The following is a 22,260-nucleotide window of genomic DNA, read 5'->3' on the forward strand; positions in this document are numbered from 1 at the left end:
TCAGGTCCCTTCCTTTTTAAAAATTTAACTTTCAAAATACAGAAGGAATCTAAACTATTTTCATTTGTATGTATACTATGAACACACTGCATTGTGTAAACATAAATAAATGGATGTTATTTATCTCAAGGGAGAAGTGTCTTTTTGGATTATTCAACACAATCTGTTCACCTATATACTTCCCCACTCTATTTTTAAAAGCCTTTCAATCTCATATGTCTATCAGTTGTTTTATGATCAGTTTTTCAAACAACTATCAAAATTTCTAAGGTTCTTGATAGTGTTAATTATTATAAATACAAAGGAAGCTATGAAACATTCTTAGGATCAGCCCATCGCACCTTGATTGCCAAGGCACAAAGTGTGTGCATCAGATGGTCCATTCAACTGGACCAGACACACCACCTTTTGATACTCCTGGTGTCTGCAGTTCTTCAAGAAAAATGAACAATCTCTACCATCCCTACTACAAGAGGGATAAATCACATCTGAAATCTCACGCCAGAATCACATTTAAGTGAAGTGCCATAAATGCAGTCGCAAGGAGAAGTGCAGTTGATCCAAAGGGATAGCCATTATAAGCTCTGACACAACAGAAAAGACACAAATCTTTCTCATTAGGACTATCCGTTTGCTGGAGATCAGATGTCCCTGGAATGATTCTTTTCCCTGGATTTACCCCTGTTGTTAGCTGGCCCGCGGTGCATTGCTCTTCACGCTCTCGCAGGCATCCTCCCGACTCTTCCCTGTCCCTCCTTCCTGTTGGGTAGTAATCAGCCTGCCTCATCAAAGCTTTGCCTTTCTTCCTTTCCAGCTATGCTGTGGCTCTACAATGAATTGATTTCTTACTGTGCATGAGCCAACATTGAGCTATTTAATTCCATAAAGATTATTTATTTAAACCAACATCTTAACCTGATGACTTTATAAAAGTCACATCTCAAAATTTACATATTGCTGGCCCAAAGAACAACTAATAAATACTCTTATTTGGAATTCTAAATGATAGACTTGTAGGGGAGTGCGTGTGTGTCCAAGTGTATGTGTGGATAATGTGAAGATGTAGGACATTGTGCTGGGAGCTGGGGAAGAGCAGTCAACAAGATCTGCACAGTCCCTGCCTTCATGCAGCCTGTATTCTAAAGGTATGTACAGACAGGTAGCCGGGCATGCATCTATGATGCTGAGTGACCTATGCTGGGGTTGAGAAGCATGGAGGCTATGCGAGTACCTGGTGGAGACACATAGCCCAGACGTAGGCAGGCAGAGGGAGGTAGCCAGAGGTAGCCAGGAGGCAGGGAAACGGTGCTCCGGGCGGGCAGAGGATGGTCAGTGTGTAGCCTGGGAGGTAAGTAAGAGCACAGCTCAACAGGGGAACTGAAAGCTCCGAGTGGCTGAATCATCTCATTGAAGAAAGGGAGAGGCAAGAAATGAGGCTAGAGGTTTGAATTGGAGGATGCAGGGCTTTTAAGACTTGTTTAAACAGACAAATGTAATGCTATTTTAATTTAAAACACCAATGTAATGTGGAGCCAGGCAAGCAATTCCTAAAGTTCATACAGAAAAATTATCATGTAAGAATAATCCTGAAAATTCTGAAAGGAGATAAAAAGTTCAGTGCTGGCATGTAAATGGACAGATAGATTATCAGAATAGGATACATCCCAAAGTAGGACCAAATATAAAGGTGATTTTCGTATATAACTAAATCGTTATTTTAAATTAGTGAGGGAAAGGTAGAATTATATAATCAATGCTATCAAGAAACTTGATTGGCTGATTAGCTATCTTGAAAAAATAATAAAAATTGGTTTTTGCTACTTCACTCCTTATATTTCAAAAATCCAGAGAAGGCAAAGCTTTAAACACAAAAGCATGAAATAGTAAAAGTAGTGGAAGAAAATATAGGAGACTTATTTTATCCTCTTTGAGAGGGAGCAACTCCTCCTTGCCACATTTACAACATAGAAGCCAGAAGGGAAATAACAAATTTTACTACCAAAAAAAAAATTAATTCTGCATTATCAAAAAAAGGAGAAGAAAATTCATAATCAAATCGGCAGACAAGAAGAACAGTAGGCAAAGTATAAATTTTCTTTTCGTTAAATAGATTTTATGAATCAATTTTTTGAAAAGGTCACCAAACCCAATAGAAAAAAACATAACTAAGGGATATGACAATGTAGTTCACTGAAAATGAAAGACAGATGACTTACATACATATAAAAAGACTTTCAACCCAGATCATGATTACAGAATTGCAAAATAAAACAATGGTGAATATCATTTCCCAGGAACATGACTGACAAAGGTCAAAAGGTTTGATAGCAAATAGTATTGGCTTAGCTGTAGAAAAACAGGTGCTTCCAGTTTGAGTGGGAGAATGAAATGAGGTGGTCTCTTTGCAAGACTACCTGGCAATATCTCTCAAAGGCACAAACGCCCCTGCAATTCATATTCTAGAAACTTTTCCTTTAGATAAAATCATCCATGTGTGCAAGAACTTGCACACAAGGTTGTTCAAAGGAGGTTGGTAAAATAGAGTCTATTCCTTCAACGGATTACTGTGTGGCTGTGAAAAAAATAAGGCTGGTGTACATATGCTGACACAAAAACATTTTTAAGACACATTGTTGAGTGAAAACCCACCAAGATGTAGAACAGTGGTATAATATGGCTTCATTTGCATACAAACAAAAAAGATATAGATATATACTCACGTATGCGAGCAGACTCTTTCTGGAGGCAGACACACAACTAAAACCAAAACTGCCCCTGGAGAGGGGGCTGAGGGACTGGAGGGCTGGAGGGTGTGATGAAGGGAGACTAACTTTCTACGACGCACTCCTTTATGTTGTTTGCCTTTCTTATCACATTCGCATATAGCTTTTTTAAAAAGTTAATTTCTAATAGAATTCCACACAATAAAATTAATGCACTTCAAAGAAAACATGTGCAAAATCACTTTAAGAAATCTCAAAGGCTCCCAGGCTTGAGCAGAGCTTGGCTAAAGGTGCTAACCTTTCCGAAGAAAGAATGTGTCAATCAGAATTGGTGCCGGGCAGTGAATGAAGGAGAGAAAAAGGAGTGTCCATCCAGGGGACACAGGTCCGGGCCAAAGCACTTCAAGTTCTGCACTGCCTTTGTGAAGGCTCTCCCATTATGGAGATGGATGCCTCAGGCAAGCTTAGCTTAATGCCATTTAACATTTTAAATGCAGAATTAAGTGCCCTTGCTCCAATTCCAAGATTGCCAAGCAAGCTTCCAGTTATAATTTGCTCTCCTTTATAGATCTGCTGGTGTAGAAAGCAATTATGTCATGCTGATCTGTGTATTCGGGGTTCTATGTGATAGTCATATGATTCCTTATACAGCAATGCAGTGACAATCTGGTTTTGTTTCTTTTAAACTAAAAAAACAAAACAAAACTTTGGACTTTATTTTAAGAGATGGGAGGAGCCACAGGGCAATTAGAAGCAGTGACATAAGATCAGCATTTTAGAAAGACCACTCCAGCACAGTGTGGCATAAGGTTGAGAGGGGCCAAGACTGGAGGTAAGGATGCCAAGTAGGAAGCAGCCACAGCATTTTAGGCAAAAATGATGGTAGAATGAATTAATTTTTTGTTTATGTAAGTACTTGTTTGATGCTCATTTCTCCTCCCAGACTGCAAGCTTGGTAAGGAGAAGATACCAGACTGGTCTTTCTCACCCCATATCCCAAGTACTTAGCATGACACAGAGCAGACCCCAGTGGAAATAGAAAAAGGAAGGAAGGAAGAAGGAAGAAAAGAAAGGAAGGAAGGAAAGAAAACAGTAGAGTTAAAAAGAATTGAACAAATTTAAGAAATTTGGAAATTTATGAAAATGAATCGGCAAGATTTGTAATTGAATGAATATAGGGGTTAAAGAGAAGGAGGAGCCAAGTTTCCTGGCATATATTACTAAGTGGACAATGGTGCCATCCATTAAGACAGGGAACACAGGACATGGGTATGGGGTGACGATGATGAATTTAATTTGGAAATGTCGAGTGTGACACACTATGACATATCCAAGAGGAACGTTCAGTAGGCAGCTGGGCATATGAGCCCAAAGGTCATCACTGATAGTTCATAGATTAGGACACCATTAGCATGTAGAAGGAAACAGAAGTCATAGATGAGACTGAGGTTGCCCAGGGATAGCCCTGGAAGAGAAGCAGCCCTAGGACAGAAGCCCAAGGGACATCAATTTTTAGGGGCACAGAAAAGGGCGCCTACAAGTCAGCCTAAGAAGCAGCAGCAAGAGGGACTGGGAGAAGACAGGAAAGTGAGTGACACCGAGGCCAAAACCAAAGGAGGGAGTGAGAAATGAGGCCAAGTTCTGCTAAGAAGCAAGTAAGAGAAGGACAGAGAACTATGCCTTAGATTTAGCCCTGAGAAGGTCTTTGGGGACAGCGAGGGAGACTGAGCTCGATGACGCAGTGGACTGAGATTGGATTAGAAGGTGAGGAAACAGACACGAATACAGACCACTCGTCTCAGGTCAGGCTTTCAATGGAGAGAGGAGGAAGGGCAGAGACTACAGATGGATGGATGGAGAGGGAGGGAACGGTGCTAAAGGAAAACTGTTCTAAGCTGGGAGAGACCTGGCCCTGCTTAAACTCTGATGTTTACAAGAGAAAGAGACTGAAAATAGAGGTGAGTGAGGGAAAGTCGCTGACAGAGACAAGTTTAAGAGGATGGGATCGGTAATAGAGGTGGAGTGATTAGCTTCAGCCAAGTGGCACTCCAGCCCTCCCATGGCGACAGAAGGGAAAGGCTGGTTCCAGAGGTAGGCAGCTTGCTCAAATGGAGTAGGAGAATAGCAAAAATTATTGAGAGAGAGAAAATAACACAACTCAGCTGGGTGACTGCCATCACAGGAAGTAGGGACAGGGGATTGTTCACACCCAGTCTACACGTCTACACCTTTCACTGTTAAACAGTGAAAACGATGCACAATTGGGAGGAAACACTCTGTAAATGGCCGCATGGCTGGCTGAAGCTGAAACAATCACCAAACAAATGTGGGTTGTAGCCTCATGTGCACTGACTGCCCTTACCACATTATATTAAAATTAGATGTTTATGCATCTATCTCTCCCACTAGATATTAGCTACTCAGGGCTCCTTGCCTCCATACAGTAGCTTACTTGTCTGTAGCATTCCAGTGTGCTCAACAAACACTAGTTGAACTGAACTAATGTTTGCATGAAGTTTGAATTAGATGGCAGGCACCCCACGTGACAATTTGGAAACATATGGTAAACTATTCCAGGCAGGATGAAAGGAAAACTTGATGGGGGCAGAAAGACGAGAATTGATTTTGGTGCAAGCTCCTGTTCTGGGGACCTTGGAAGTGGAGACTGGCCAAAGAGGTGAGCCAGTTAGAAATCCCTTGGGAGCACCACCCGCAGGAATGGACCAACAGTGGACTGAAGACGTCAGAACACACACACCATAGCGGGTGTTCTGATCAGACGTGAACCTGTGGATTAGCGGGTACAACGCTGAGACTGCAAGGAGACAGGACACGTCAAGAAAACCATCTGTAGGAAAAAAGCACAAGTTTGTTTCGATCACTGGGAAACCATGGGAGCACTGCTACCCAGGACGGCAAGGAGCAGGTGACCTGCAAAGCCATCTGACCTGAAATGCAGAGTTGGACTCAGAGAAAATCCACAAATAGAACTTCTGCTGCTTAAACCACCAAGAGAACTGGTACAAGCTCTACACTGGCCCCGGGGGAGAAGGCAAGGGCGAATTCCAGAACAGAAAAGGAAACACTAGCACCATGGCTGACTGATTCAGAACCACAGAGCCTTTCACAGGTTAGCATCCATCCAAGCCGCAACCTCTAGGTTGGAGATAAGGAAACTGTCTGGTGAGATTAAATGGCTCCCCCAGGATTCCAGGTTCTGATACTGTGAGAGTGTGGATATGAACCCCACCTCCCATCTCCCCGCCAGGGCTACTTTCAGTTACACCAGGTTCCTAGACGTTGATGCCTCTCTGACAGTGTTAATCTTATCAAGCCAAGTTCAGTGGGAATGACAGTCAACGCATAAGGTCCTGCAACCCAAGATTTCATTGCAATCTGTTAAAAGGGCTTTGCAGCCAGACAGACATCTGCCTGAGTGTGTGTGTGTGAGAGTTTGTGAGCTGGAGGCAGTGGGGTGGGGGATAAGAAACACTGCCAGAAACAGAGGATGGAGACTGAAGGGTCACAAGGGGAAAAGGCCAAAAGCAGGAATGCAAGGGAAGCATCCCAGAAGCAAAATCTTCCGTAATTTTCTTTGAGTTTGGGATGGCAGCAGCAGAGCTCTGAAGTGAGACCAGGGGCAGACTAAAACAGGTGTGGCGGTTTCGGTTTGGTTGAGGTTTTCGGAGAGAAGTGCTTGTTTTTTTCTCAAACCCTGCCAGAGAATTTAGAGGCTATCATGTCAAGCTCTCTCGCCTACCACTTTCCACCCCTGCACACACACTGCACAGAGGAGTAAATCAAAGCTAGAGAAGGGAAGCGAGCTGTCCCCACAGTGAGTGACAGCCAGAGAATTCGGGCACAGGCCCCTCTGCCACCTGGCATCCTGGGTGTCTACAGCACATGAAGTAGAGACAACTTTGATGACAAAGACTGGTTTAGAAGAGCCTATCTTTTTAGATTGGCCTACATTTCAGAGGTTGAAAACCAAATTCTAATATCTTTTGGTTTAAATTACACTGCTGTGGAATTGTTCAAAAATGCCTCACTTATGATAATATAAATTTTGTCTATGTTGAGAACTGATCAAATACGACAGACACAATGGGTCTCTGAGCAGCCAGGTTGGCTAATGGAGTCCGTCTTCTAATGCTTACTCAGAGAAGACCTTTCATCAGGTCTGCATCAAGAGGAATCTAGAACGATTAAAACACAACTTAAAGTCTGAGTGGGGGGGCCAGCCCTGTGGTGTAGTGGTCAAGTTCAGCACACTCCACTTTGGTGGCCTGGGTTCAAGCGTTTGGTTCCTGGGCACGGACCTACACCACTGTTCAGCCATGCTGCAGTGGTGACCCACATATAAAATAGAGGAAGATGGGCACAAATGTTAGCTCAAGGCAAATCTTCCTCAAGCAAAAAGAGGAAGATTGGCAAGAGATGTTGGCTCAGGGCGAATCTTCTTCAACAACAACAACAAAAAGTCTGAGGGGGGAAGTAACGTACAGCATGGTGACTATAGTCAATAATACTGCATTGTATATTTGAAAATTGCTAAGAGAGTAGATCTTAAAATTTCTCATCACAAGAAAAAAAATTGTAACTATAGTGATGAATGTTAACTAGATGTATTGTGGTGATCATTTCACAATATACACAAATATCGAAACATTATGTTGTACACTTGAAACTAACATAACATTATATGTCAATTATATCTCAAAAAAAAGTCTAGGTGGCTTAAGGAAGTAAATTCTAAGTTATTAGGAAAATTTTACAATTCAAGATAATTAAGTCTGAAAGGACCACACCTAGTGGAATTCTATACATATATTTACATATTTATAGACACCTAGTGGAGTTCTATACATATATTTATATATTCATAGACACACTGTACACACACAAATAGAGTTCTGGTATGTGTGTTTGTCCAGAGAATTGTTGGGATATGAAGATTACAGGAAAGTGTGGGGTGCTAAATAGCAATAGTTCCTTATTTGCAATAAAACGGGGACTCTAAATGGTGTATGATTATTAATATTTTTCTTCTAGAAGATGCTACATTCCCAAGGGCACACAAATCGCTTATCGTCTAACAGGATAACAGATTGTGAAGGAGGAGATGATGATGGAAGGGGAAAGACATAAGATGAAGGCCCAGTCCGCCTCCTTCCCACTGCCATGCTGTTTGACTTGTGAACATTTATTTCAATCTCTACATTTCTCCTAATATTATCTGGGCTCTCAAGCCCCAGTATGGGCAAGTGGGGCTGAGCAGACAGAGCCCTAAGCAAGACATTGGACAGGGTTCTATCCCGAATTACCCTCTGTTTGACCAGAGAGCCCCGGGCAAGCCAATCAACCTGACAGGCCCTCTGAGCCTGTCAAGACCTTCCCACCTACTTCAGAGCGAGGTTTTAAACCTAAATAAGCAGATGTCTGTAAAGTGCCTTTCAGTTCCCTGGGGAGAAGCCCTGCATGAAACCAGAGGTATGTCTCAGAGCAGACCATGGATAACATACAAAATGGTAGCAGAACGAATTCTGGAAGTGAGTCAACAACGCTTAAGCCCGCTCACTGGCTCAGACACTGAGCTCAGCCATCAATCCTGGGGCAATGAGAAGTCAGGGGATAAAAAGAAGGCAGCGAAAAATAAGAACTCTCTGGCCACAGCTCTTTCACAAGGGAGCGAAGACAGACTTTGTACAAAGGGTGTGGGTTCCTCCATTACATAACCACCCTTGACTGTGGCAAAGGCTCCAGGGGCAGCAGCCTTCATTCTGCTCTGTCGGCTCTGCTCTCCCTCCAAGGCCAGCCTGCCAAGATGGTCCAGTGGGCACCAGGTTAGCGTCCCTCATTGCTGCCAACTCATGACAGCTGTTCTCTGCAGTTTGACTTTTGTGCACGAATGGCTTAGAGGAGGAAGACTTGAAATTTAAAAAAAAATTCACAATAAACTAAACAAAAAATGCATTTCTTCCTATGTGAAGATTAGGTCATTCCTTTGGGATCAGAAGCTCATGCACTTTTTAATTACTTTGTCTCTAGTAGAGACCAATTTGCACAGACTTAGCCAAACTAAGCTTGTCTTCACATCTCTGCTGCTTCTAAAATGGTGGGCTGGAGTCGGGTTTAGTGCAAGGACACAGAACAGAGGGGCGGCATCCTAAAATAGAGGAGGTGGCAGCTCCTTTGGATGCTAGGAGGAAGAGCTTCTAGTCCCCTCCTTGTCTTGAATGAGTCCTGGCCTTGGCGACTCTTCACTGCCCTTGGTTTATGCAGACGGGTATGGAGGAGAACATTTCTAAGGCCCCTTCTCCTTCTGTGGTTCTGATTCAAAGTGATCCTGTGACCTTGGACTCTTCGGGCCCACACTAACATGCCACCAGCCTTATTAGCAGGTCACATTTAAAAAGACATGGTTTGGGAAATTGTCAGAACAGACACTGAAAATATGCACATGTGACACTGTGACACCAAAGGTCCTCAGATTCTCACACTGCCAGCTCTGCACACTCTGCACCACCCTTGACTTCACGGCTGCTGTAGAAACTGCATTATCTCTGTATCTGAAGCTTTGTGGGACTTCTGAGCTGGGAGAAGATTGTCTGAGGATGGGATCCAAAGTCCTCAGTTTGTATCTGACAGGCTCAGGCCCAGAGACACTGGGGCTGCTTCAAGATCAGGTAACTCCTGACTCCAGCTTTCTATACCACACTCTTTTTTAAACATGTACACTTAGTGTCCATGCATCACTTTTCTTCCCTGGGTTTAGAACACTCATGAGCATTCACTCCTTCATCTCTCTGGTCAATATTTACAACTTCCCAGTCCTTTGGACAGCCCAGAGTGCAGAGTCAATGGTGAGAAGGCACCCTGGTTATGTGGGATCTTTGCCTTTTGTAATGGAGATTGATCAGCAATCAAATGTAGAGCTAAAATTATCAGGCCACTGCAGGGCTCAGACCTCTGCCACCTGGGGGTGTGCGATTTGGGTTTTCAAATAGCTCAACCAAGTAGATTATGAAAATGATCAATCAATTATTAATAATCCAAGGTTCAGGGTTTTTTTCTCTCCTTTTCTCTCTCCCACACACATCAAACAAGTAAAAAGTTTGCCCTGTCTAAATAATCTCTCCCCAAAATCATCCAATTGATTTGTAAATATCAAGAGGAACCAAAAATCGGCATTGCTCCAAGGGGCAGCAGGTTCAATACCACATCCTACCCTACGGCTTTTGACCCCACAAGAGGCTCCAGCGAAGTGGGAAAGTTAGTCTGAGGAATAATAGCTGTGTATGCGATTCATAATGGTTTGATGATGTTTCTTTCTCTAACAGGCAAGATGAGCAATGAGTTAAAACTGGAGCCACTTGCTTAGTAACAAAGGCAAAAAAAAAAAAAAGAAAAAGAGAGAGAGAAGAAAGAAAGAAAAAGAAACCAAAAAAAGAAATTCAATTTCCCTTTTTCAGCTAAACAAAAACTCTAGGTTTTATACTCCTACGACCTAGATATAGTCAAAGAGATCATACAGAGTGTTCCTAGGGAGAAAGAGACCTCGACTCTCAACTGTTCAGCCAAGTTTTCAGCTTAGAAAATGCCTTTACAAGAGAATACTGAAACAGACAGAAACAGAGGCTTATGGGATAGAAACAGTGAAAGAGCTTAAACAGAACTCGGCTCAGCGCTGGGGGGCTGTGAGCACATTATCTCAACTTCCCATTACTGGCTTGTAATAACACAACCCAGGCTCTTCTCCTAGCTCTAGTGCTCTGAATTCCCATAAGGAAATATCACTTTTCGGAGAAGGAAAAAAAATCACACACATTTTCCTGTACAGTCAATGAGAGGTGACGGAAAGGAGGGAGGTGGAAGCAAGTGGGGTCAGAAGGGTTACCGGCTTTTCAATTGTTTTACCCAATGTAATAAAACCTTCCGTAATGCAGAGATTGAAACTAACAAGACTGCAAATAGTTGTGCTGAGCTGTATTCTGTAAATACCTTCACTATGAAGACGGCATGTTTTCAACTCCCGCTTGCAAGTTGTCTTAAATAATGAATGAAGTAAATGAGACTGCCTTATTTATTAACAGGTCCAGTGTGGCCTATGTACCCACACTCAGAACTTGCACTGTGGTTCTTAAGTGCATGCAAAGCATAATCCAAAGTTCCAGAAGCCCCGGTGGAGGGGCTGAGAAGTAAATACCAGAATAACCAAAGCTGATGTCTTTCACTGAATGCTTATAAACGCCAGAGTTTTTTAGTACAATTAATTGCAGTGGAAAAGCTTGCTAAGGTGAGGGTGCCAAAATCAATGTATTAATGACATAACATTACAGCCGCTTAACCAAGCCAACAATAAAATACACACAGGAGCTCTGGAGCAGAAACTGCAAATTCTGTTTCTGTTGTACTAAGAGGAAAATATTAGACTTGTCTCCAACTATTACCCCCAAATCAGAGAATACAATCCAATAAATTCAGAAAAAAAGGTTATCACTGGGCTTGACAGAACATGGGCAACATAGGGGGCTGGCCCAGTGGTGTAGTGGTTAAGTTCGCACACTCCACTTCAGGAGCCCGGCATTCGCAGGTTTGGATTCCGGGCGTGAACCTACACACCACCCATCAGCCATGCTGTGGAGGCATCCCGCCTACAAAACAGAGGAAGACTGGCACAGATGTTAGCTCAGTAACAATCCTCCTCAAGCCAAAAGAGGAAAATTAGCAACAGATGTTAGCTCAGGGCCAGTCTTCCTCATCAAAAATAAAATTAAAAAAGTGGGCAATATAAAAATGCGTGCCCTTTCACTACCATGTGAATGTACTAAACACCACGGAATGGTACACTTAAAAATGGTTAAGAAGGTAAATACTATGTTATATATTCTTGATCACAATAAAAAAAGTGCACGACTTACTTTAACCACCCCTTTCACCAGTTTGGTGAGACAGACCTTGTCCTTTGTGATGCTTTTCGCCACTTGCTACAACTAAGGTTTAAGTGGCTGGTTACATAATTCCAACAACAGGCTCTACTCTCGAATTCCACTTACATGTGACAAGGGCATTGTTTTTAAATTTAATTTAGCACTGCTTCGGTAAAACTGTCCCCAAACAACAGAAGCTGGCACTTGTCAGCAGTGTGGCGTTGGGCGGGGTGGTGAATATCTATAGACAGAGAGATGATCACGTTAGTGGGTAAAGGTGTGAGACACATACTGTCATGGGAAGATTTTTAATAAAACGTTAAAACAATGGCTCTGAAAAGGAAATGTCAAGTTGGCTTCAAATATGCATGGAGATAAAAAATAAAAGTCTCTCTCTTAATTAATCATGCATACAGTTTTCAAATGGTCGACCGCAGGCTCTCTGAATCGTAAAAGGCACAGTGCTGGTACTTTCTCCCAATATAGATATGAAAAGATATACGATTTTTAAATGATACGGTAGCTGTTGCTTCAGCAAGTTCTAATCATAGTTTATTTACTTACATTATTCCTATTTAAAAAAATAGAAACGTAATTTCAACTAAACATCATTAAACTAGAACTTTAAAATAGGTTATTTTAGGAATTCCATTGGGTCTAATAACAAAGTAAAAGCAAAAAATTGTGTAATGTGGTTCCAACTGTAGCTGGCATCCCCTGGCCAGGAATTTAAAAGCTGTTCGCGCAAATATTAATATGTAAGAAAAAGCGCACAGATGGTGTCATATAAGGATGTGAGTGAAACAGGCTCATCCACTGATGTCATTTTGATATCAAAACAGCAGAATTCAAAATAATCATATGAAGTGCTTTCCAAACAAGGATTTTGATACATTTTACGGATAAAGACACGAGGGCACAAACGGGCTGGGCTCCCACCAAGCCAAGGGCCTGAGCAGACTGCGGACTTTTTCTCACAGCTCACGTCTGCTGCCCAGCTAATCCAGCTCCCCCCGAACGCTCCTCCCTACACACCTCTCGATTCCTTCCGTCTCAGTGGATTTTCAGATCAAAAGGGGGAAACAAATAAGAGTAGAAATTGGGAGTGCTGTTATTGAACGAATAGCTGTGACAAATTCTTGGGTAAATATAAAACAAAATCAATTTTAAAAAGACTGACAATGGGAAGCTGCCATCAGATATAAAAGGCACGACAACAGTAACTGTGAGAATAGATATAAGAAAGCTCTGCTCAAAGCTATTGATTTCATATCTATCAGGCAGCTAAGACCACAAAGGTTTAAAATATTATTTTTTAAACTTAAGGGGAGTTTTATTTTCTTTCCTCCAATAATGGTCTTAAAAAATATTAAAGTCAAACAAATGTTGAAGTGAAAATGATTGGCCCTATCTCATTTCCTCCTTCATTATATATCTATCATCTAAAACAGAATTTAAAAACAAACAAACAAACAAAAAACACCCAGCTGTGTAAAGGTACTCCTCGTGGTCTCACAGTAGTCTGAAGAGCTCTGAGTTCCACATGGCTTCCTCCCTCCCACTACTGACACCCCGTCTCATGAAAGAGACACAGACCCTACAAAGGCCACAGACACTTTGACTACCCTGGTGGGGCTCCATCAGTGCCGCTGGGGCCCTACCCACTGTGCCTCTCCGGCCCTCTCTGGCCCTGCCTGCTGCTATCCTTGCCAAAAAGATTGAGACCCAAGCATCCTGGATCCAGCCTGACAGTTGGCTGCTCCCGGCATATCTCAGCTAAGCTAGGCCTGCACGTTCCCCTCTGTTCTGTTGTCATTTCCTCCCGCCCGAGCCTTATAACATGAGCATCGCCAGCAGAGCAAACAACAGACACTAGGAAAGTCTCTTACTTACATCAAAAAACAGGTTATCTCGGTCAACTATGTTGGCAGAAACAGGGAGTGCGTTTTCTGTGGGGGCAAGAAAAGCATGCGCACTCGCCAACCGGAAGGCCACAGCCCCAGCTCTGCTTTCGGGGCTGCCTACTTCTGTGTCAAACACCCTTAGGAAAACCGGGAGAAACTCTGCCTGACAACCCTCAACACGGACAAATAAAATCTCATGTTCATAAAAGGACAAAGTCCTTAGGAAAAAAATAAAACACCTCTAGCTGAGGTGATGGGGAATTCTGGAGCAAGGACTGGTGAATTCCTACTTGGTAATGTATTTGTCACAAGGCCTCAGAAGAGAAGGACAGAAATACACAACACTGCTTCTCTCTCAGACCAGAACAAGCTCACACTTTTCCAGGAGCACAGAGGTCCCATGCTAAAGACAGCACTCATCAGAGCACTACACACTGCTTTATCATCCAACCTAGTCTTGGGAAATTATTAAATAGGCAATTAAGATTTATAATCCAAATGGCCTCAAAATTATATCTCTGGCAAGTCAAGTCCAAATTAAATCAGACCAGGCTTTTAGGCTTCCAAGAGCACATTTTCTCTTTTGAGCGAGTGCATTTCAACACTCAGAACTTCTCCTCTTACAGATCATTTTCAAGGCCATCTCTGGATGCAATCTCCTAAGCAAAATCTGATATATTAAATGAAAAGGGAAATCGGTGAACTGCAAAGCGCAGAGAAAGGAGGAGAGAGCTTTACTGGGGAGACTCTAACCTCCTTCAACAAATTTCCAAAAGTTCATTATTTTAACAACCTTTGTAGTAAATATTACTGGAATTTCTCCTAACACAACACACACATAGCACCTTATTAAACGAAAATGTCCAAAACTAAGTTATTGTATATGGATAAACCTGAAGCACACTCAGTAGGCCTTCGAAATAGAAAGTGGATATGGAATCCTTTCCTGCCAGGAATATATATATATTTATATCATTGACATATATATTTAAAACTTATTTTAAACTGTCACGCTTCTCCCCGCGTTAGCAGCCCCACGCCTGTGAAACAGACAGGTAACTGAAAGACGGTCCAGGCCCGCATCCCTCATCTCTGACTTCTCCCCGACTTGAGACAACAATCATGCCCGGGACAGACCTGCCTGGTCAACCCCAGCACCAGGGGCAATGAGAGAAGGAAAGAGAAGAGCACCAGGAACTCACATTTCAGTGATGTTCTCAAGGTCTGCACTGTTAGCCTCCAATCTCGGAAATGCCATGATGCCAGGAGAAGGGTCGCTGCACCAGATCCGAGAGGCGCTGCATTTGCAGGACGTGGGACAAGCGAGAGCTGACCTCCAGAAGCCCATAACCAGCCAGCAGAAGCCCCAGAGCCGCGCCGTGGCGGGGCCATGCCACCTCGTCCAGGACGACATCCCTAGCCGCCAGTGCCAGCCGGAGTCAGACTGAGTAGTGTCCCTGCGCTGCACCGGCTGGCCTCCTCTCCCAGGGCTAGGTAGCCTTCACAGCGCTCGCCGCTCTCTCTACTCGGTGCTCGTCGCGGGCGCGCAGAGCAGAGCGTGTCCGGGGCTGAGCGTGTCCTGGCGGGCGGCACCGTTTACAGCGGCCGGGGCATCTCTGGCCGCCTCACAGGGGGCGCTACCGCCGTTCTGAGCTCCGCCGCTGCCGCCGTTGCATGGCCTGGCGCGCCGGGCACCAGCCGGCGGCGCTCCCCGGACTCTCTGGGGCGCAGCCTCCTTGCTAGACGTACACTGGGATCCGGGACGCACCTCCAGGCTGAGAACAAACAGACACGCATAAGACTGAGTGCAGGACCTCATACACCACGAACTGGAGCACTCTCCCTCCGCGCTCGCGTTACCCCCACCCCGACCACAGCCAGGAGACTGTGGATGGATGAGTGCCCAGCTCCAGCCCCAGAAATAAACTTGCTCCTCGATGGCACTACACCGCTGGGCCACCAGTGTGCCCACCCTTTCTCTAAGCCTGTGGTCGAGGGAGAGGAGATAGGGCAAGGGTCCCTAAGAGAGAATTCCATGGCACAGGCCGGGCGAAGGACCCTTTAAAAGGGGACGCGGAGGCTGCCGGCTGCGATGGCTCCGAGACTGAGCCTCCGAATGATGCTGCAGAATCCACCACGGCCGCTGGGCGCAGGGGGCGCGGGCAGGTGGCGCGGCGCGTCCCACCTGGGGAGCCGCCGCGGCCGCCCCAGGGGGGACAGCGAGGGCCGAGACGACGGAGGACACTGTCCGCGCTGCTCACCCGGGCTCCGGCGCCTATTGCCCGCCGGAGGCGCCTGGGTCCAGGCTCCTCCTGCCGCCGGGGACTGAGCGCGGAGAGCGCGAGCGAAGGAGCGAGCGAGGCTCCTGCTCCAACCCAATTCCGGGAGCAGCCGCCGCCGCCGCCGCCGCCTCTGCTACTGCTGGCGAAGTGACGTGAGGGCTGACGCAGAGCAGGGGCAGAAACTCCAGAAAATTAGTCTGAAATCCAAAAACACACACGCTCATACACACACAAACCCATAACACCCTCCAGACAAAAGCAACAGGGATGGGAGGGGAAGCTGGGGGCGAGCGGGGAGGAGGGAGGTATCGGTGCCACTGGCCAGAAGCAGACAGCAGCAGCATGTGGGAGTTCACACACGCGCACACACGCACACATCCTGGCGTGTAGACGCGCGCGCCTGTGTGTGTGGGGGCGCCCGTGTGTATGTGACTGCGTTTAGATCCAGGTACCTCTGAGATGGACCGTTCCGCCGCTCGACGCCTCCTGGTCCCTAATTCACACCTCGGTCTCTTCTACATTCGCAGTAGAGGCTGTCTCCTTTTTTGAAATGGAAACCCGGCTCGGTTCAGCTCTGAAAAATGCGCTGATTCTTATTATAGGAATCCTCCCTCCCTTCTCCCTCCCCACTGCGTTCTCCTTTCCCATCCTGCCTAAAAGGGAGGGCGAGCAAGCCTAAAAATAAATAAATATTGTAAACACCAAAACGTGTTCAGCATTAGCAACCAAGGATAACCGCCCGCATTCCGGGCCATCTATTTGGGGATCCGTGGTTTTGGAGGGTCTTCCTGTTAGTGCTTTTACAGAGGGAGGGGAGTCTCCAGACGCAACACTAGCTCTCTAAGTGGGTCTCTTTCCTGCCGTTTTCTGGCACCACACGCCGGGGAAATAGAGACATGTGAGGGGAAGGGAGCGCGCCTGATTCGTATTGGGTTCTCTAAATGCGCGGCAGCAACCCTGGCCTGTCCGGTGTGTGGCGCCGCGTCATTTTCTCTCATCCTTCAACCTGGCAGGATGCAGCCATTCCCAGATCGTAGCTTCATTCCCTGCGATGCCCACCCCCACGCAGGGCACCCCGAGCCCTTGCTCCCCTGCCGTACCTTGCGCGTTTTCGTGTGTGCGCGGGTGTGCGCGAACGCGTGCCCTGCGCCCGCGCTGCCCCAGCACGACATGCATCCAGCTACCGAGAAGCCCGGCGCGGGCAGAGCCTCGGGGTCTCACTAAAGACAAATGAGGCGATCCGGGAGGGTCGGGTGACAAACCTTAACTGTTCTGCAGGCGCAGTTAAATGATGGCTGCGGGGCATTCGCAAGCCTTGTCTGAGAATCCGTCTTCCCATTTGCGGATCGGAGAGTCTGTTTTTCCGCAGTCATTTAAAAGGGAACTGGGAAAATGCACCGCAGTGCCCGACACTTCTGAGGGCTCTGGTGCCCCCGCGCGGGGAGAGAGCGCCCGGCACGCTCGGGAGCACCAACCCACGGCCGCGGCGGTGCCGGGCACTGCGCAGGGGGCGCGCTCTGGCGCCAGATGCGCAACCGGCAGCGCCCGACGCGCGCGGCCCTGCCTGCCAGCGCGCTGCTCGCCGGGTCTCTTCGAGCTCCTGCCTGGGAAAAAGGTGGGCACCTCTCAGAGCGATAAATGGCGATCGGATGGGATTTCGTCCAAATGATAAGAATGGTCACCAATCTGCCCACAGAGGCTGGGAGTGGAAAGGATCGAGAAACCCCAATGTCAAGGTGAATGCTTAGATGTCGAGGACGCCTTAAATATTACGAGGGAACGGAAAGCATCTAGCGGGCTTTTGTACAGACCCTGGGCGCCAAGTGTAACCGCGGAAATCCTTCCGCAGCACCCAGAAATCTTGCTGCAGCGCCGGAAGACCAGGCCAGCAGGTCTGCCTCTCTCCACCATCACTCGGCTGGACACGCGTTGGGTGCTGAATGGCCAAGCTGAAGTTCATTTCTCTACTGGGCCCCCATCCCCTGCTGGGCGAGGACGTGCCAAGGAAGGGAAGCCAAGGGCAAAAATGTCTTGCTCCACGTCACAAAGTAATAACACTCTTCCGCCTGTCTTGCCAGTGTCCTTAACTGGAGCTGACCCTGCGGAATACCTGGGGCAGGGGTGTGTGCATAATTACCCACATCTCTCTCACACTCACACCCTCATCTCATTTTTGTTAGAAATGGCTCATTTGCACCCTAGTGGCCGCAAAGTGTCAATGCAACCTCCAAAGGATGGGCAGTTTCAGCGTGGTTTGCAGACCAGAAGATTCTAATTACGTTGGAATATTTTTAGAAGGTGTATTATAACAGATATACACTACTATAATATTTAGATTCTAAATGTGCCCCATTGAATATCCCCCACTTAAAATTAGAGCTGGCGGCCCCGCTTCTAATCACCCTTCCCCTGCTGTTTCTTCCATAGTACTTGCCGTTTTTCTAACAGATCATTTACTTATTATATTTATCGTTTATTGTATTCTCCCAGTGGAATGTAAAGTCCATCAAGGCAAGGATCTTTATTTTATTCGTTGATATATCTCAAGGACATAGTAGGTTTGAAAATATGTATGTGTATGTGCTTGATGAATAAATGAAATAAAGTTGAGATTCCTCAAACAGGCTCTCTACATTCTCACTTTCTTAACCTCTAACCCTGCAAATCCGTCTGAATGATTCCGCCTGGACCCTCTCCTTCCCATCTCCACCATCTCTGAATCTTCCCTGTGCTGTGAGTTCTCACAGTGCTTCTTAAAGCCCCACCTTCTGCCTCCTCCAGGAGCCGGGTATGTTCTGGCACTGGGCCAGGAAGGACCTCCCTCTCACCCACGCTGGTAACTCAACACTGTCATGCACAGAGCCTGAAACACACCAGGCAATCGATATTCATTTCTTCACTCATAGGATCGTGGGTCTTTCTCAATTTTAAGACCTACAAGATATTTCATAGACATTATTTCAGGGATTCTCAGACCATAGCTTTGTGGGAGATGAGGACTATTTCTCAGATGGACAAAATGACATAGAGATAATTTTCCCCAGATCATATGAACTCTTCAAAGCAGAGATGGAGACTAAGCGTTGCAGACCCCTGCCTGTACTGGATTATGATGTACTTAGAATGGTGCTTCTCAAGCTGGTTTCACCATGACCCACAGTAAGAAATGCCCTTTCTATCACAATCCAATGCACGCACGTATGTACATACAACTAAAAACAGTTTCACAAAACAAAACTTATTTACTCTTAATGCATGGAATACACTAATATTTTATTTTTTATATTATACCACTTCATTTTTTAATGCTTGAAATAACCCAATAAATTCATTTTAACATCCAACTGAGTTGTAAAACAAAAACAAAAATACTGTTAACTTCTGTTTCTGACTAAAATAGAGTAATAGGGAATACATTTAACCTCCCAACCAAATTACCAACACACTGAACAAAATATACAAAACAGTAATTTTCAAGACAATGGACATAAGACAATGAAGGCTGTGGCTCTGGGAGAAGGAACTCAGGCAGAATCCAGCTCCCTGGGTTGAGGAGACAGAGCTGAGAGTCCGGGAAATCCAGAAGTCAGACTTCACAAGGACACAGGAGCAGGGAGGAGAGAAAAGCACAGAGAGAGAACTCCAAAGGTCTGCAGAAGGTCCCTCTCAAGCTGCCAGGGGAGTACTAATTAGCACATGCAGGTGATGAAGTCACCTGAGGCCAAGGAAGGAAGTTCTGAAAGGATTAAAAGGAGCAGAGTGGAAGAAAACTTCAAAAGGGAAATTGAAAACATTACATATCAGAATTTACGCTAATATGTCAATTATATCTCAATAAAGCTGGAAAGAAAAAAAAACAGACATTAAACAAATTTTTTAAAAAGTTTGTGTGGTGCCACTAAAACATCTCAAAGTATTTAGGAGGAATTTTGTAACACTAAATGCCTATATTAGAAAAGAAGAAAGGCCTCTAACCAGTAACCTCAGCTTCCACCTTAAGAAACCAGAAAAAGGAGAGCAAATTAAACGCAAGCAAACAGAAGTGAGAAAATAATAACAATCAGAGTGGGAAAAAATGCAATACAAAACAGAAAAACAGGAGTGAAAAACAATGAAGCCAAAAGGGATTCTTTGAGAAGATGAATAAAATTGATAAACCTCTAGCCAGACTGGCCAGGAATGAAAGAGAGAAGACACAAATTATCAGTAACAGGAATGCAAGCAATGACAACACTAGAAAACCTATGGATATGAAAGAAATAACAAGGGAGTATTGTGAACAATATTATGCAAACAAATTCGACAACTTAAATGAAATAGATGTATATCTTGAGAGATATAAGCCAACAAAGCTCACCATAGAAGAAATCGATTACCTGAATAGTCCTATATCTATTTCAGAAATTGAATTTATAGTTAAGAACATCCCCATAAAGAAAACTCCAGGGTCAAATGGCTTCACTGGTAAATTCTACAAAACAATTAAGGAAAAATAATACCAGAAAATGAATAGAACCAGAATAATACCAGAAAAATGAAGACGAAGGAACACTTTCCAACTCATTCTATGAGGCCAGTATTGCCTTGCTACCAGAATCAGACCAAAACGTTGCAAGAAAAGAAAGCAAAAAACCAATATCCCTCATAAATATAAATGGAAAATTTCTTCCTGATTTTTTTTTTCTCCCCAAATCCCCCCAGCACACAGTTATATATTTTTAGTTGTAGGTCCTTCCAGTTGTGGCATGTGGGACGCCACCTCAACATGGCCTAACGAGTGGCGCCATATCCGCGTCCAGGATCCAAACCCTGGGCCGCTGAAACAGGGCACGAGAACTTAACCACTCAGCCACAGGGCAGCCCCCTGGAAAATTTCTAAACAAAATTTTAGCAAACTGAATCCAGTAAAACATCATACATCCAAAAGCATGATGACTAAGTGAAGTTTATCCCAAGAACGCAATTTTAGTTTAATATTCAAAAATCAATCAATGTATGTTATCATACTTACAAACTAAAAACCTAAAATTATGTGATCATCTCAAAAGACACAGAAAAGATATTTGACCAAATGCAACATCTATTCCTGAAAACTCTCAGCAAACTAGAGATAAAAGGGAACATCCTCAACTGATAAATGGAGTCTACAAAAAACCCACCATTTACATAGTGCTTAAAGTGGAAGACAGAATGCTTTACCCCAACTAACAGGAAGAAGACAAGGATGTATATCCACTTTCGCCATTTCTATTCAGTGTTGTACTGACATTCGAGTCAGTACAATAAGTCAAGAAATAGGAATCAAAGGCCTCAAGATTGGAAAAGAAGAATAAAACTGTCTTTATAAACAGACGACATGATTTCCTATATAGAAAATCCAATAGAATCTATAAAAGAGCTACTCATACTAATATGTGAATTATTGAGTTTGCAGGATACAAGTCAAATGTTTACAAATTAAGTGTATCTATATACTAGCACCAAAAATCTGGAATTAGAATTTAAAAAATAATATGAGTTACAGTAGCATAAAAATATGAAATACTTAGAGATAAAGCATAATTTATAAAAGGAAAAAGATATATTGGATTTTATAAAAGTAGTTTCTCCTCTTCAAAAGACATTGATAAGGGAATGAAAAGCCACAAAATGGGAAACATATTTGCAAATTGTATATCTAATAAAGGGCTTTTCCAGAGTTTATGAAGAGCTCTCAAAACTCGATAAAAATAAAAAACATTTTAAACATGTGCAAATGATTTGAACATATACTTTACTAAAGAAGGTATACAGATGGCAAATAAGCACATAAGAAGATGCTCAGCATCATTATTCGTTGGGGAAATGCAAATTAAAACTACAATGAGATACCTACACAACAATTGGAATGGCTAAAACTAAAAAGACACCGCACCAAGTACTGATGAGAATATGGAGCAATTGGAACTCTCATACACTGCTGGTGCAAGTGTAAAATGGTTCAACCACTTTGGAAAATAGAACAGTTTCTTAAAGTATATAAAGTGAAGCATATACATGCCATGTAATCCAGCCATTCTACTTCTATGTATTCACCCAAGAGAAATGAAAGCTTATGTCCATGCAAAGACCTAATGTGAGTGTTTGTGCTGCTTTGTTTGTATTGGCAAAAACCGGAAACAACCCAAATATTCAACAGGTAAATGGGCGAACACATTGTGGCATATCCATACAAAGAAATGCTACTCAGCAATGAAAAGCCATAAACCCTTGATACCCACAACCATATGGATGAATCTCAAAATAATTGTTCTGAGTGAAAGACGCCAGACAAAAAGGAGTACCTACTGTATGATCCCATGTTTTTAAACTATATAAAATGTAGACTATCATGACAGAAAGCAAATCAGTAATTCCTGGTGAAGGATGTGAGGAGTGGGCA

General features: G+C 44.2%; 1 protein-coding gene across 43 annotated transcripts in view; it reads right to left on the reverse strand.

Moving 5' to 3' along the window:
- Positions 1–17,358, reverse strand: part of NTRK2 (neurotrophic receptor tyrosine kinase 2) — a 345,316-nt gene extending 327,958 nt beyond the window's left edge. For 7 of the 43 annotated variants that reach the window (XM_070248579.1, XM_070248575.1, XM_023627135.2 and 4 more), the window contains exons 1-4: positions 17,102–17,289; positions 16,292–16,413; positions 15,819–16,036; positions 14,760–15,332 (exon numbers count right to left, since the gene is read on the reverse strand). In XM_070248579.1, the coding sequence (XP_070104680.1) occupies positions 14,760–14,971 (212 nt within the window). In that variant the 5' untranslated portion in view covers positions 14,972–15,332; positions 15,819–16,036; positions 16,292–16,413; positions 17,102–17,289. The other 36 variants (XM_070248580.1, XM_070248572.1, XM_070248590.1 and 33 more) reach the window with 21 other exon arrangements.
- Between the last annotated feature and the right edge of the window lie 4,902 nt (positions 17,359–22,260).

Source organism: Equus caballus, chromosome 23, assembly GCF_041296265.1.
Source record: "Equus caballus isolate H_3958 breed thoroughbred chromosome 23, TB-T2T, whole genome shotgun sequence".
In the NCBI taxonomy this organism is placed as follows: domain Eukaryota; kingdom Metazoa; phylum Chordata; class Mammalia; order Perissodactyla; family Equidae; genus Equus; species Equus caballus.